General features: G+C 63.5%; 1 protein-coding gene and 1 long non-coding RNA gene across 5 annotated transcripts in view; both read left to right on the top strand.

The window, feature by feature from the left end:
• Positions 1-13,676, top strand: part of LOC149865316 (uncharacterized) — a 180,631-nt gene that overhangs the window by 29,473 nt on the left and 137,482 nt on the right. The window contains exons 9-11 of the mRNA XM_090046312.1: positions 15-62; positions 2,041-2,352; positions 2,477-2,809. Coding sequence (XP_089902438.1) covers positions 15-62; positions 2,041-2,352; positions 2,477-2,809 — 693 coding nt within the window. The remainder of the gene's footprint in view (positions 1-14; positions 63-2,040; positions 2,353-2,476; positions 2,810-13,676) is intronic.
• On the top strand, positions 8,861-13,364 carry LOC149865318 (uncharacterized). 4 transcript variants are annotated; one of them, XR_016441655.1, is made up of 4 exons: positions 8,861-9,418; positions 9,586-10,035; positions 10,456-10,606; positions 11,452-13,364. It is a non-coding gene; the product is annotated as an uncharacterized LOC149865318 (long non-coding RNA). The 4 variants fall into 4 exon arrangements; XR_016441656.1 differs by having other exon boundaries at positions 9,831-10,035; XR_016441654.1 differs by lacking the exon at positions 8,861-9,418 and having other exon boundaries at positions 9,426-10,035; positions 11,452-13,363.

Raw genomic sequence — 13,676 nt, forward strand, 5'->3', positions numbered from 1 at the left:
CTTCCTCCATGAAGCCCAACGGATCCGAGAGGTGCGAGTGTCCCCGGAGATCCGGGTGTGGGGTGAGTGCCCAGCGCCCCGATGCCACCTCTGGGTGCGGGCGGGGCCTGCTGCTGTGATGGAGGGATGTAGCTCGGGGTGAGCCGGTGTTTCAGGATCTGTGCGGGAGGGAGGGGGTGAGCGGAGGTGGGAAAGCAGCCCCACACTCCTCACGGTGGGGGACTGTGCCACGCTGTGCCTGGGCTGGGCGGGGGCGCCGCTGGGAGGGGGACCAGTGGAGGGGCTCTGGGGAGTTTTTGTGTGCCTGCACCCTCCCACGTAGCCCCACTCCCAGCACCGCCACCGCCCGGCCTGAGCGCCGCCTCGACCCCAGCCACAGTGGGGGCCGGCCCAGCTAGCAGGCGGATCCTGGGGCACGTGCCCCCCATACCCTCCTGGCGTGTGTGCTCCCCACCCCATGGCTCCATCCCATGCCCCGGCTGTGTAGGGCCTGCCCCTACCCCAGCCCCACTCCCTCCCTCACCGCCATTGGGGGGACAGATCAAGGCCCCCGCAGTGAGGGAGCAAGTGGGGCTAGGGATGGGCCTTGATCAGCCCCACTCCCCACCCACAGCCCTCCCCCACCTGCTGCCCCTTCCCCCACAGACTCACCTGCTGTGGGGGGTACACCCCCAAATCATTTTTTTCTCCCTCTGCCTTGATCGGCCCCCGCCCTTCCCTCCCCACAGCCTTATCTGGGGTCGGGGGCTGGTGCACGGTAGATCGTGGGTTGCCCGTCAGTGCCAAAGGCGGTGTGCCCCTTGCAAAGGTTGGAGACCGCCGATCTACAGCACACACTCACCTGATCTCAACAACTATTGTTGTCTCCCTTTGCATGTGTTTGTGCCGTGCACACGGAGGTGGCTGCACAATAGCTGCACATGAAGTCCTGCTCCTGTATATTGTGGGGGCAGGGGGCATGGGGGTGTAAGTCTGTGGGGGCTGTGTGTGAGGGGAGGGTAGCAGGTGAGCATGGGGGTGTGGGTATGGCAGTGCGAAAGGGCGTGGGTGTATGTGTATGGCGGGGTGTTTGTGTGGGACTCACCTACGAACCCACAATCACTCTGTCCCTCCACCCCCCACACACATACACCCCCCGCAGCAACAGCTGGGCAGAAACGGGGGCCAAAGCGCGGTGGCAGGAGTGCGGGGCCAGGCTGGCAGGGCTCTGTGGAGCTGGGCTGGGCTTTGCCAAAGGCGGAGGGGTGAGCCACAGAGCCCTGCCGCCCCGGGCCCCGCGCTCCTGCTGCTGCGCTTGGGTCCCCCCAGCGCTGGCCCTGGGGACACCGGTGCGGCCCCGCGCTCCAGCCCAGCTGCTGCTGCCCTCCCCCTCGCCCCTGCCTGTAGCGGCTGTTTCCCCGCTTCCCTGCCTGCGGCTGCTCCAGCACCGCGCGATTCCTGGCTGCGCGGCCACGACCGCAGGAGCCGGCCCAGCCTGGGCCAGAGGGCTGGGGCAAGTGCTCGCAGACCTCCCTGCCTCCCTCTCCCCAACACGGTATCTGAATTTCCCTCTGGCACAGGGAGGTGGAAGCGGCTCCAGGGTCCCAGGACAAACGTCTTTGCAGGCACAGGCTGCCGGGTGGGTGCTAGAGCATTTTCGGGGGGAGGGAGGGGTTGTGCTGCGGGGTAGGGCCCATGGTCCTTGCAGGCTGCTTGATTGTGCCCCTGGCTCTGTCTTACTGCCCCTGGCTCCGGTCATCTCTGACAGGCAGGAAGAGGCAGAGAAATACTAATTTTCTATATTGTTAGAGGCCCCACATGCCAGATAGAAAGGCCTGGTGTGAACACAGCCTGTGGCCCGTATTTTGCCTGCCCTGATGTAACTGGAGACAGGACAGATGACCGGGGCTGACCAGGCCTCACCCAGCCCTCGATGCAGTGCCCCAGCCCCAGCCCCAGCCCCAGCCCCAGCCCTACAGGTCCCTGGGGTGCCCAACCACCCATCTCCCCCAAGCACGATCACATCAGTCCCTCGCACTAACCCCCCCGCTGTCTCCCCAGCCCAGCCGCAGGTGTCGGAGATCCAGGTGTGGCCCGAGTGGGACCCCCGCGACAAGGTGCCGTTTGCTGTCCAGCTCCACAACTTCTACCCCCGGGAGGTGCCCCCGATCCAGTGGGGCTGGGACGGGGCCGGGAGCTGGGGGGCAGACCCCGCGCAGATAGACAAGAACGCGGACGGCACGTTCACCGCGACGAGCGTCTGGAGAGTGCCCAGCCGCAGCCTGACCCGGCCGGAGCTGCGCGTGCGAGTGTGCGTCCAGCACGGCCCCGGAGAGCCCCCGAGCGAGAGAGAGCTCAGCCTGGGGGCCGCGGGTGAGGAGGGGCCGTGTCCGGGGGTCCCAGCCCCGCTGCAGGGGTGTTGGGTCTGGGTGGGGTGTGAGGGGCCGCGGCTCCCCTGACGGGGCCTGTCCCTGCCTCTGCCTCTTCCCTTCCCCAGGGCTCCTGCGGCCCCCGGACGTGTCCGAAATCTCCCGGACCGAGTCCGTGGCCAAGGGGAAGGGAGTCACCCTGAGCTGCCGCATCGCGGGGCATTTCCCGGGGGAGCTGAGCGTGACCTGGCTGCGGAGGGGCAAGGGGGAGCCCACTGCTGTGACCCTGCGGGACTCGGCTGAGTGGAGGGTGGAGCCCGGCACGGCCGTCCTGGCACGGGACGGGAAGAGCTTCCAGCAGGAGACCAGACTCACCCTCTTGACTGCCAAGGAGAAGGGGGCAGAGTACATCTGCCGTGTGGGACACCTCGCCCTGGAGACCCCCATCGAGAGGAGCAGCGGTAAGCGGTGGGGCCTGGACAGGCCCAGCGCCAGTTCTGGGATAAGGGGCCTTGTCGTGGGCCCTGCTCTGGTCCTGGTCGTGGTGGGCCCATCGGGGAGCAGACCCGCCTGTCGCCCAGCCCAGCCCAGAGGGGCTGTGACCCCTCAGCCCTGCCTGACCCCTCACACCAGACCCTCGGCGGGTGTGGGGCAGGGGCACCCAGGGCTGGGTGAGGGGAGCCCATGGCAGAGGCTTCTGCATAACTGGGCTCAGGTCAGCTGGGGCAGCGCGTGGCCATGTGTCGGGTGCCGGGGACAAGGTGTGCATGCCGACGTGCCGCTCCCTCCCTTAGTTGCCCGTAGACCCCCCCGGGCTGAGCTTCCAGTCACCGGTTCTCAGCCTCAGCGGCAATTGCTGGGCCATTGGGAACGTCCACTCGGGCGTCCCGGGCAGGCAGGGGCGGCACCGCGTGTCCCAGCCCAGCGGCTGTGGGGAACATGGGCCCCCATCAAGGCCGAGTTCCCAGCAGTGACGTGTGTCGGGGATGTTCCTGAGCCCAGACTGGCTCCCCAGCTCCCATCCATCTCCTGTCTGGGGACCCCACATCCCGAGGGGCCTCCTTCCGCCTGGCTCCTGCGCTCCCCCATGCCCCAGCAGCAGGCGCAGCCTTGGCCCTGCCTGACTCGGGGCAACCCAGAGGCTCGGTCTCTGCCAGGGGAACAGACCCATGGGCCCAGATGACGAGCCACAGGCTCCTTCCACATCTTTCCTAGGCCCCTGAGCATTGCCCAGAGCCTCAAACAGCCGAGGAGGCGGCGGTGGCTGAAGACGGAGGCAGGATCACCAACACCACGTCCCATGCGCTCACTCAGGCGATGGCGAGACGGTGCCAGTAGCTGGACTGGACGTGCTGGGCTGGGGCTGGGCTGGACGTGCTGGGCTGGGCTGGGCTGGGCTGGGGGATCAGCCTGGGGCGGGGGCCCAGGGCCCAGGCACTGCATGATGGCTAGGTCTCCCTGGGTCTGTGTTGGTAGCAGCTGCTCTTGCTGTCTCCCTCCCACACGTGGGGGGGCCCGGTGGGGAGCCAGGGCTGGGGGTGCCTCTGCCTCTCGGTCCATCCGGAGCCCAGCCTCATGTCGCCCCTGGGCTGCCGCAGTAAAGATGACCGTGCTGATGCTCATCCGCTCCGGTCTCCCTCCCTCCCGCCCGGGCCTGGCCGCCTACACCGGGGCTGCAGCTGGGGTCTGCTCCCCCTGTGCTCAGTGCTGCACGTTGTGGGGGGCTCTGGGCTGCTCCCTCCTCCTTCCTCGGCAGCCCCCTCAAGGCCTCCTGGGGCAGGTGGGCATCGTCAGGTGCTGGTGCTGTGCCCCGTGGAAGGGACAAGCCCTGGCACAGCAACCGTGCAGGAGCCAACGCCTGTGAGGGAAGTGCTGGAAACCACCGGGTGCTGGACACAGGAACAGGGGGGCCGCAGGCCCTGCCGGGATGCTTGCAACCCCCTGGGGTGAAGGAAGCTGGGCCGGCTGGATCCCAGCCCGCAGGTCCTGCTGTGTCCCCAGACCCTTGGTTCAGGGCCCGGTGGGGGCTGAGCGAATGGACGCTTGAGACAGGAGTTTCCCCTCCTGGCGTGGGGTCCCTCGGCAGCAGCACACGCTGACACCAGGACAGGCATTCGTCACCTTGCACGCAGGCCTGGTCCCCTGTCCTGGGATCAGACAGTTCAGGGTCTCGCTGGGGCCCGGTCCAGTGGTCCAGCTCGTCAGTCGTCCGGTGGTGCAGCGAGCCTGCGTTCCCAGACGGGTTTTACACCTCTCGTTCCCTGCGCGTTCAGTATTGCTCCTGTTCCTCTGACTCCTTCCTGCCGGCTGCTTGCAGACTACTTCTGTGATGGATTTCCTACCCTGGGTGGCTCCCTACCCGCTCCTGCACACCCCCATCCCAGAACCACCTCCTGCACACCCCTCTCATCACTGACCCTCCTCATCGTGCAGCCTTTCCATCCATTCCTGTCCCGGGACCGCTGACCATGCTGGCACCCAACACGATGCGGAGCTCCTTGCCTGCTCCATCGCCCTGCAGCCCCTTGCAGGAGTGGGCACTGCATGGTCTGGGTACAGGGTGGTGGGTAGTGGGGGGCTTCGGGGGAGTAGGACCTAGTGGATGCTGTTTGGATGCAGGCAGCTGCCTGGGCCTGAGGGGAATGAGTGCGGGTCTGAGAGCACTGCACATGGAGAGAAGGTCCCAGGGCAAACAGGGAGAAGGCCTTCTTCCACTTCAAGGAGGTCTTGCTGGACCTGGGCTGCGCGGCTCCTGGGGAGGCCCAGGCGTGGCAGGTCTCTGCAGCTTCAGCTGCCTGCCCAGGTCTTCCGGGTCCCCAGGTGACAGCTGCAGCCGCGAGGAGGCTGGTACCGGAGCCTGGGGTGTGGAAAGCGGTGTCCCCTGCCCTGTGTATTCTCTGGAGCCCTGCAGGACCGGGTCCTGCAGGCATCACCTGCGGGCCATGTCCCGGGTGCAGCGAAGGCTGCCGGGGGTGCCAGGCTTCCCATCGCTGAGCCGCACAGGGTGAGGCCGACACGGGGATGGGGAGCACGTGAGGCCAGAGAGCTTCCTGCTCCTGACAGGAGCCCCTGGAGAGGTGCGGGGCACTGGGAGGGCAGCGCCCAGTTCGGATGCAGCCCGGCCTGACAGAGGTCTGACATGCAGGGGGCTTGCCCCATGGTGGTGACAGTGTGAGCACCAAGGGTGCAGTATTGCCACGCCCAAGGTGTCAAAAATCATAAGACAAACTCTTAAAAATCAAGAGATTTGGAATGTAAATCATGAGATGCTCTTTTCTGAAGTATGTGTGTGTGTCAGGGGGCATAATTGGTGAAAGTGTGGGGGCTGTGGGTGTGTGGCGGGGTTTGAAGCCTGGGGGCAGCCTGCACAGCCTGGCAGGGTGTGGGGTGCTGTGGGTCAGGAGTGAGGGGCAGCAGCAGGGCTGGGGGACTGTGGCTTGGGAGTAAGGAGCAGACACACACACCTCCTGGCCCCAGGTCCCCATTCAAGCCACCCCTGCCCCACTCCCTCCCTCACCATCGGCTCCTCGATCTGCCCCTCCTGCCACCTCCCTCTCCCTCTGCCCCTTCCCTTCCCCCGACAGACCAGCTTGCTGCTCTCTACAGAAGCCCGAAGAAAAAATCCTGAGATCTGACCTCTCTGTCAGGAGATCACGAGTCAGAGTTACTTTGATTTGGAAATCAGGAGTCTCATGAGTTTTTCATGGGAGCTGGCACTCCTGGGTCTGTGCAGAAGGGCTGGGTGGGGGGCCGGGGCTGGGGGCTGTCTTTCACTCTCGGTCCATAGGGCCCAGCCCTGTACAGCCCCCGGCTACAGGAACAAAGATGACAGTGCCGATGCTCAGCCACTCCAGGCTCCCTCCTGCCCGGGCTTCCCGCTGCACCAGGCGAGGGGAGCAGGGCTCTGGGCCGCACCCTCCTGCCAGCCTGTCTGCTCTCCCCAGGGCCACGGGCAGGGCTGCCCCAGCCGGGCTCCTGCAGGCCTGTGGGGTGGGGCAGGAGCAGCTCCCGCTTCACCTCGGACCTTGGCCCCTGCTCCCAGCCCCCCCCCGCCACACGGGGAAGGTGACAGTGTGCAGGGACGACCCAGGGACCCACGCTGCCTCGCAGGGGAGGAGGTGCTCGCTGCGGCAGGGTGGGCAGACGCCCGGGCCCTGGGGCACAGCGGGCAGGAGCTGGCAGAGCCTGGGCCTGGCTGCACGCCCCAGCCACATGCAAGGCTGCTCGCCGCTGCTCTCAGCACTGTCTGGGGAGCGGGGCTGGAAACCCCTGACTGCAGCCCCCACAGGCCAGGCTCGCCGAGCCCGGTGCAGACACGTGTGTTGCCGTCTGGGGAGCTCCGAGCCTGCAGAGCTGGGGCTGCCTCGGCTGAGCACTCGCCCAGGCCCCTGCCTACACGGGGCCATTGAACCAGGCCGCGGGGGAGACTTTCCCTGGCCCGGGGAGGCAGAACAACCGGGGCCCTGAGAGGGCTCAACCAGCGACCTCCCAGCTCCAGCCCCCGCGCTGGCCGAGACGTCACCGTCACCGGCGCCTCAGCCGCCCACCCGCTGGCAGCACTGTGGGTGCTGCACGAAGACCTCCCCGGGGTCCAGGCTGTGAGCACCCTGGGCAAGGGGTGGCAGCTCTGCCCCTCAGGCCTGCCTGGACCAGGGGAGCGCAGGAGGGGCAGATGGACACAGTGTGTCCGTGCATCCTGTGGATCAGGGGCCTGGGAAGCTGCTGGGCTCGTGCCCTCCTGCTCTGTCCATGGGACGGGTGGGACGGGCAGCCTAAAGGGTCCTGCATGAGGCAGTGGAAGCCTGCCCTGACCTGTCTAGGATCCCTGTCTCTAGCTGACACGTGAGCAAGCTGCAGTCCTACTGGCAGAAAGCAGTGGGAGAGGACACGGAGGATGCAGCCAACTCCACCTGGAAAAGAGATGCTTGGCGCAGGCTGTGCAAAGACCCGCCCCAGGAGGGGACGTGGATGGGGGAATGAAGAGGACAACCCCGCAACAGGACCCAGAGACAGCGAGGAAGACAGCACCAGGCTCCGCTGCAGCAGGAGCGGCAGCATCGCCAGGGACAAGGGCGGGGAATGAACCGAGAACGGAAACCCCCAATCGGGGCCTGGGCTCAGGAGCCGCGCTGGGGCTAGGGAGGGGAGGGGTGGGAGCGCAGTGGTGAGGGGAGCGGGTGCATTCGTTGTAACAGGTGCACACCCTCTTAATGTGGTTGACGGTGTGAGATGGAAAGTTTATGCTAGATCATTCTAATATAATAAAGGGCTTCATCTGTCTGTCTGTCCTAGCACTTCTGCTCAAGTGCGCACGCACCCCCAGACAGGGTTACCACACGTCTGGGTTCCCCTAGATCTGTCCCTGTCCGGGAGGGGGTTTTTAATCTCCCAGATGTCTGGGCTTTCCCTGTGTTGGGGGGTGGGAGCAGAGGGAGGGCGATGGGAGGCAGTGGGGAGCACGCAGGGACCTGCCTGCAGCTACAGAGGTGCAGACCCCTGCAACGCTCCCTGCTGCCTCCCAGCACCTGCCCCACTCCCCCTCCCCCTCCCAGCACAGCAACACCCCAGACATTTGGTGGGGGGGTTTCAGGGAGTGCTTACACCCCCCTCCACCTCTGTCCCCCCAGAAAGCCTTGGGGCCGGCCATGCAAAGACTCCCCCCACCCGGCTCTGCCTCAGCTGCAGTGGAGCTTCCTCCACCTCCCCCTCCCCCCACTCCCCGCCTTCCCTGCCAGCTGCTGCCAGGGTGAGGGGGGCGTCGCTGCCATCGCGACCCCCACTCCCCTCCCCACTTCCATCCCTTCCATCCTTCCCTGCAGCCCAGTCTGGACACCATCCACCACCACGACCCTCCCCTTCGCCTCCCCCTGCCCCGCACCGCCCGGGCCCGGAGCCTTCCTCCCTCCCCGCCGCCTCCGCCTCCTCCTCCTCCCTGCCCGCTGTTACTGGGCCCCCTCCCACTCCCCTTGCCCCTCCCCACTGCCCCCGGCCCCAGCGTGCCCCCCCACTGCACCCGTGGCCCCGCACGCGCCCTGTCTTCTCTTCCGGTGCCCCGGTAACTACTGGTGGTTTCGGGCGCTGGCCCCCGGCCCCCTCCCGCGGTTTCAGGCTTTTCACCTTTTACATTTTTAGCGTTTTAACCGTGAAGACCGGCAGCGCCGGACGCCGGCAGGAGACCCCGACCCCCGGGGGGGGCCGCCCGGGGCCCCTCGGCTCCCAGGGGTGCGGGGGCGCGCCCAGCCCCCGGGGAGCGGCGGCGGGAGCCGGACCCCGTCCCCCAGCGCCCGCCGGAGCTGCTCCCGCCCCGGCCTGGCCTGACCCCCCCTCTGCACTCGGGGCTGGGGCGGGGGGGGGCGTCGGCAGCAGGATGTGGCCCAACCCGCTGGGGCCCCCCCCCGGGACAGGAGGGGTCGGGAGTGCGGGGCACCGGCGGGCGGGCGGGGGGCAGAGGGCACCGTCCCGGGCCGGGGGGAGCCAGGCTGCGACGCCGCCAGTGCCGGGGCTGGGGTGCGACAAGCCCGAGGCGGGGAAGGGGGCACGAGCGGGGCAGCCCCACCAGCACCGCGGCCCCATGGGTCCCGCCGTGGGCTCGGGGCGAAGCGGTGCCGAGAGAGACGTCCGGCCCCGCGGGGTCTGCGTGTGCCCAGCACCCTGCGGGGAGGTGCCCCGGGGCCGGGCGGGAGACGAGGGCACCGCGGGCCCCCAAACCGCCCTCCCCAGTGCCGCCCGGGCAGAGCGCCAGACCGCGCCCCGGCGAAACCAGGCAGGCAGAGCAGGGCCCAGCCGAGGTGTCCGTCCCTCCGGCACCAGGCACTGCTGGGACGTGCAACTGTCACTGCTCCGGGAGAGCTCCGGCGCCGGGTCCTCTTGGCCCTGCCGGGGCTCCTGGGCGCTTTGGAGGATGAAACAGCGAAGGAAACGTAGAGCTGCACCACGGGGGCTGATTACGGTTCCTGCCCCCACGCACACCCCGTCCCCGCATGACGGACTCACCGCGAGGGCTGGAGGATCGCTCTTCTGTGGTTTGTGATGCCTGAGTAGGAGCCGTGCGCTGCCATGTAACGCTAGTGGTAAGTATTTAATATGCTTTTAAAACTGGGCTCTGCCCAGGACCTCTGCTGCATGCCCTGGTGAGCCGCTGGGAAATGGAAAATGTTTTTCCGACACAAACATCTCGGCACCAGAAAGCTTTAGTTATTTGTACGCACACGCACATTATATGCTATGTGTTACATAGGGACGTACCAGGCAGTTGAAGGGGCGCTCGCCTTCAGGGCGTCCTAGTCGGGACCTGTCTGAATGGGTGAAGACCGTCCCAGTGGGCACCCCGACCGGGGGCTCCCACCCATTTGTCCCGGCTGGACGAGGGACTTATAGTCCATGTGAGCCCCAGTGGGGAGTCAAGACAGAAACCTCAGTGAGGCGCCTGGGAAGATCCTGCCCGGGATGGGCTGGGGGCCCCTCAACCTGCTGTCCCCCCAGGGGCCGTGGAGGCAGTGCGGAGGGACGAGGGCTGGCGACCTGGCAGCGTGGTCCCACCGAAGCCTGTACAAGTGGCCGGAGGCCTGGGCAGTGCTGGAGGATGGAGCAGGAGAGAGCAGTGCCTGCAAAGGGCCCTCAGAGCCTGTGAGCCAGCTTCACGCACCCCTTCAGGGGAGGACGCAGCCCAAGGAGCCCAGAAAGCAGGGTGCGACTCCTGCGGGGTTTGGATACGTGGGGTCAGGCAAAGAGCAGGGTAAAGCCTGTGTGAGTGGCTGGGGAAAGGGCTGTGGTGCAAGAGTATCAGCGTGGGGGAGAGAGATGCAGCAAGGGGCAGTTCCCGCGACACCGGTAGGTGTGCTGGGAATTCCTCCTTCCTGGGTGGATTACCTTGCATTTATCTCTGTCGAATTGCATCCTGTTATGTCCCGCCCATTGATCCAACCTGTCCAGGTCGGGCTGTATCTGCTCCCTGCCCTCGGTGTGTTAACTTTGCCCGTCACTCGGTATCATCTGCGAACTTGGAGAGGGTGCTCTCCACACCCTCGTCCAAATGGCTGATGAAGGTATTAAATAACACCGGTCCAAAGACCGAGCCCTGGGGACCCCACTGCCCACCTCCTTCCAGGCTGAAAATGACCCGTCCACCACCGCTCTCTGGTGCGGTCCCTGCGCCCGTCGGCGACCCACCTCACTGTGTCGGCATCCACTCCGCAGCCCGCTGGCTTCCCTACGAGAATAGGATGCAAACCTGTGTCGAAGGCCTTCCTAAAGTCCAGGTAGATGACATCGGCCTGTGCTCCTGTGTCGAGGCAGTGTGTGACCTGGTCGTAAAAGGCTATGAGGTTTGTCAGGCAGGATCTACCTGTGCCGCCCCCAGGCTGGTTTCCTTTCAGCATCGTTTCCCCTGCTGGGCTTTCACGAATATGGACTTTGATGATTTTTTTCTAGTATTTTCCCAGGGATAGGGGTAAGACTGACTGGCCTAAAGTTACCCGGCTCCTCCCTTCTCCCCTTCTTAAAAATGGGCACCACGCTGGCCTTTTTCCAGTCCTCGGGGACCTGCCTGGAGCACCATGAGTGCTCAAACAGCCGTGCCAGCGGCTCAGCAATGACAGTCTTTAGAGGGCACCAATTGTTGCATCTTCTGGAAACATGGCAGCCACTTCTCATCCCATTTCCAAATTTCTGACCTGTGGGACGCCTAAGGCCAGATGACATGGCCTTGCAACCTGCATCCAGACTGTGGGGCTGCCCGTGGATCCAGAAAAATTGGCTGTGGAACAAGCAGCATCAGCCTCAGTTGTTGCAGTTTCAGGATCCATGACAATTAATATCAGCACTGCTTGTCCCATCAGCAAATTTCTAGCCCTGCAGCCTGACGACCGGACCATGCCCGTGACAGCCTGCTTTAGAGGGGCAAGATTACAGTCCATGGATACTGAAGACCTGTTTTTCAAACTTAGGCATACACCTACAGTACAGTTACCATTCCCATATTTATTACCACTCAGGTCAGAAAAGAGGCAGGCAGGTGACAGAGGTGGAGCCTGGGCTTTTATTATTCCCAGCCTCAAAACAGAATAATTATCACTTATTCCAATGCCTGTCTATCTACCCACAGCTGTACCAGTTCGGGAGATGCAGGAGGAAGGCCGTATGCAGGCTTGCAGTGGGTCTCCTTGAATGTGGGAGGTTCTCCGACTTTCCTCCAGTCTCTGTTATTCTACTCTGCTAACAAGCTAACCTTTGCTGATGAGCATGAATGTTGTCAGATCTGCAAAGGTTCGCTCTGCGGTCCCCCCACAAATAACCCTCCACTGCACTCACACATTTGGGACTGTGGTCCCTAGAGAAGGACAAGGCTGAGAGGAGAGTGTTAGTTGTGGCTGCTTCCTATATTCATTGAACAAGGAAATGCTATCACCAGATGATAAGGTATTAAGCTGTCGCCTTCACCCCCTATTAGTGCTTTCCAAAAGGCAGTTCTGGACAACTGGTCCAGGTCTAGCCTGGTGGTCTTTACTAACAGACTTGATTCTACCTTTCCAGGCTACTGATTGTTGATCCTACGATGAACATTTTGATCTATACAGCCCTAAACACATATTAGCCCTAAGCAGTCTATACTAACCCTAACAGTCCTAAATAGCCTGACTACTGCGGCAACTGGCTTCTTTCTTTTTGTCTCATCCTGTTCACCCAGCAGAACTTCTTATTGACTGGAGCCATGAGGAGCTGATTTGGCGAGTATCCTCCGCGGACACAGTCCGGGACCTGCTCTGCCAGGATGGGCTGCCCACTGAGCAATATGAGAGCATCGTGGTTGAGGACCGACCAGGAGAGGCTGTGCAGGTGCCAGACTGGGACATATGGAGCAAGGTGCAGCTGTGCTGCGCTCTGAAAGCAGCTACCTGGTTCCTCATTGAAGAACTCAAGGGTAGTGCTCAGCAGTGTGAAAAGGCAGGGGCCTTTGCATTTCAGGGGGCTGCTTTTGAGCCCACCCTGAGGGGACATGAGTTCATCGTTTTGAGGGTTAGTGCCTAACACCTCCTTGTGGCATTGGGCCGTAGGAAAGAATTTTTATGGAAAGAATACCAAACTAAAGCAGGCCTGCCAAGCACTCCCATCCAGCCTGCAGCAACCACCAACAAACCAATTGTGCCCTGCCTAACCCTTCCTCCCAAATGGGTGGGAGCAAGGTGCCCATGTGTGTACAGCCTCCCCCCGCCCCAAACATAACCCTCACGGATGGAAGGGTCCAGCTGAGCCAGCATGCAGTTTCCATGCCCGGCTGCTGTCACCGCTGCTGGAACTCCCGGGGCCTGCAGGCATGGAGGTGGGTCACGGCTCCAGCAGCACTGCACATCAGTGCAAGATGTGCAGCCTCCCCCAGGCCGTCTGTATTGCCAGCACTCCCCAGCACTCACGCCAAACACAAGCACGAACTAGAGGTACTCCATCTGCAGACCAACGGGGAAGGTGCGGACCCTCCGCGAGCGCCCGGGGAACGCCCCAAACCAAACTCCTCAGCCTTCGCTCTCTACCCACCCGGAGATGACCCCGAAGTATTCCTCAGCATCTTTGAAAAGCAAGCCCGACGGTTGAAGGTGCCTGAGGAGGAGTACATGCTGCATGTGGCGGCTCTGGTAGATGGTGACCTGGTGGTGGTCCTGAACAGCCTGCCCTCAGATGCAGCTGATGACTATGATACATTTAAACAGGCCGTGGCTGCAAGGTTCAAGTTAGGGCCGGACTATTTCCGGAAAAAATTCTGGAATCTCCGCCCACAACGGGAGAAGTCAATGGCGGATTATGTGGCCTTGATGTGGGATGCTTTCCTTAAATGGGTAGGGGGAGCCAAGGCTGACACTGCCGAGAAAACGTACCAACTCATGGCATTGGACCAATTTTATTATTGCTGTCCAAGGGAGGTTAAAACCCTGGTCAAGGACACGGGCCCCAAAACCGGCCATGAAGCCACTGAAATTGCGGATCAGCTTTTGCTTAATCGTGAGGGGCCAGACAAGAAGCCCCCCTACTCTGGGAAGGAACATAAAGGGGTCCAAAGAGGTGGAAAGGGAGGGCCAGGTGCACAAGGGGAAAAGGGGCTATCTCAGACCGAGTGTAAGGAAGCCCCTGATTCAACTAAACATCCCAATTCAGAAAACAGGGGGTACTATAACTGTGGGGAACCGGGCCACATCAAGCCCAGCTGCCCAAAGTTAAGCAACAAACCCAAGCCCGTCAGATGTGTGAGAGGTGCTGCGTGCCCGGAGATCAGGGAATACCCGCCCCGCCACCCTTAATAATGCTACCCCAGCAGCCACCTCCTTTTGAGGGAGTGGG

This window comes from Crocodylus siamensis, chromosome 4 (assembly GCF_052110815.1).
Source record: "Crocodylus siamensis isolate JL-2025a chromosome 4, ASM5211081v1, whole genome shotgun sequence".
Classification (NCBI taxonomy): Eukaryota; Metazoa; Chordata; order Crocodylia; family Crocodylidae; genus Crocodylus; species Crocodylus siamensis.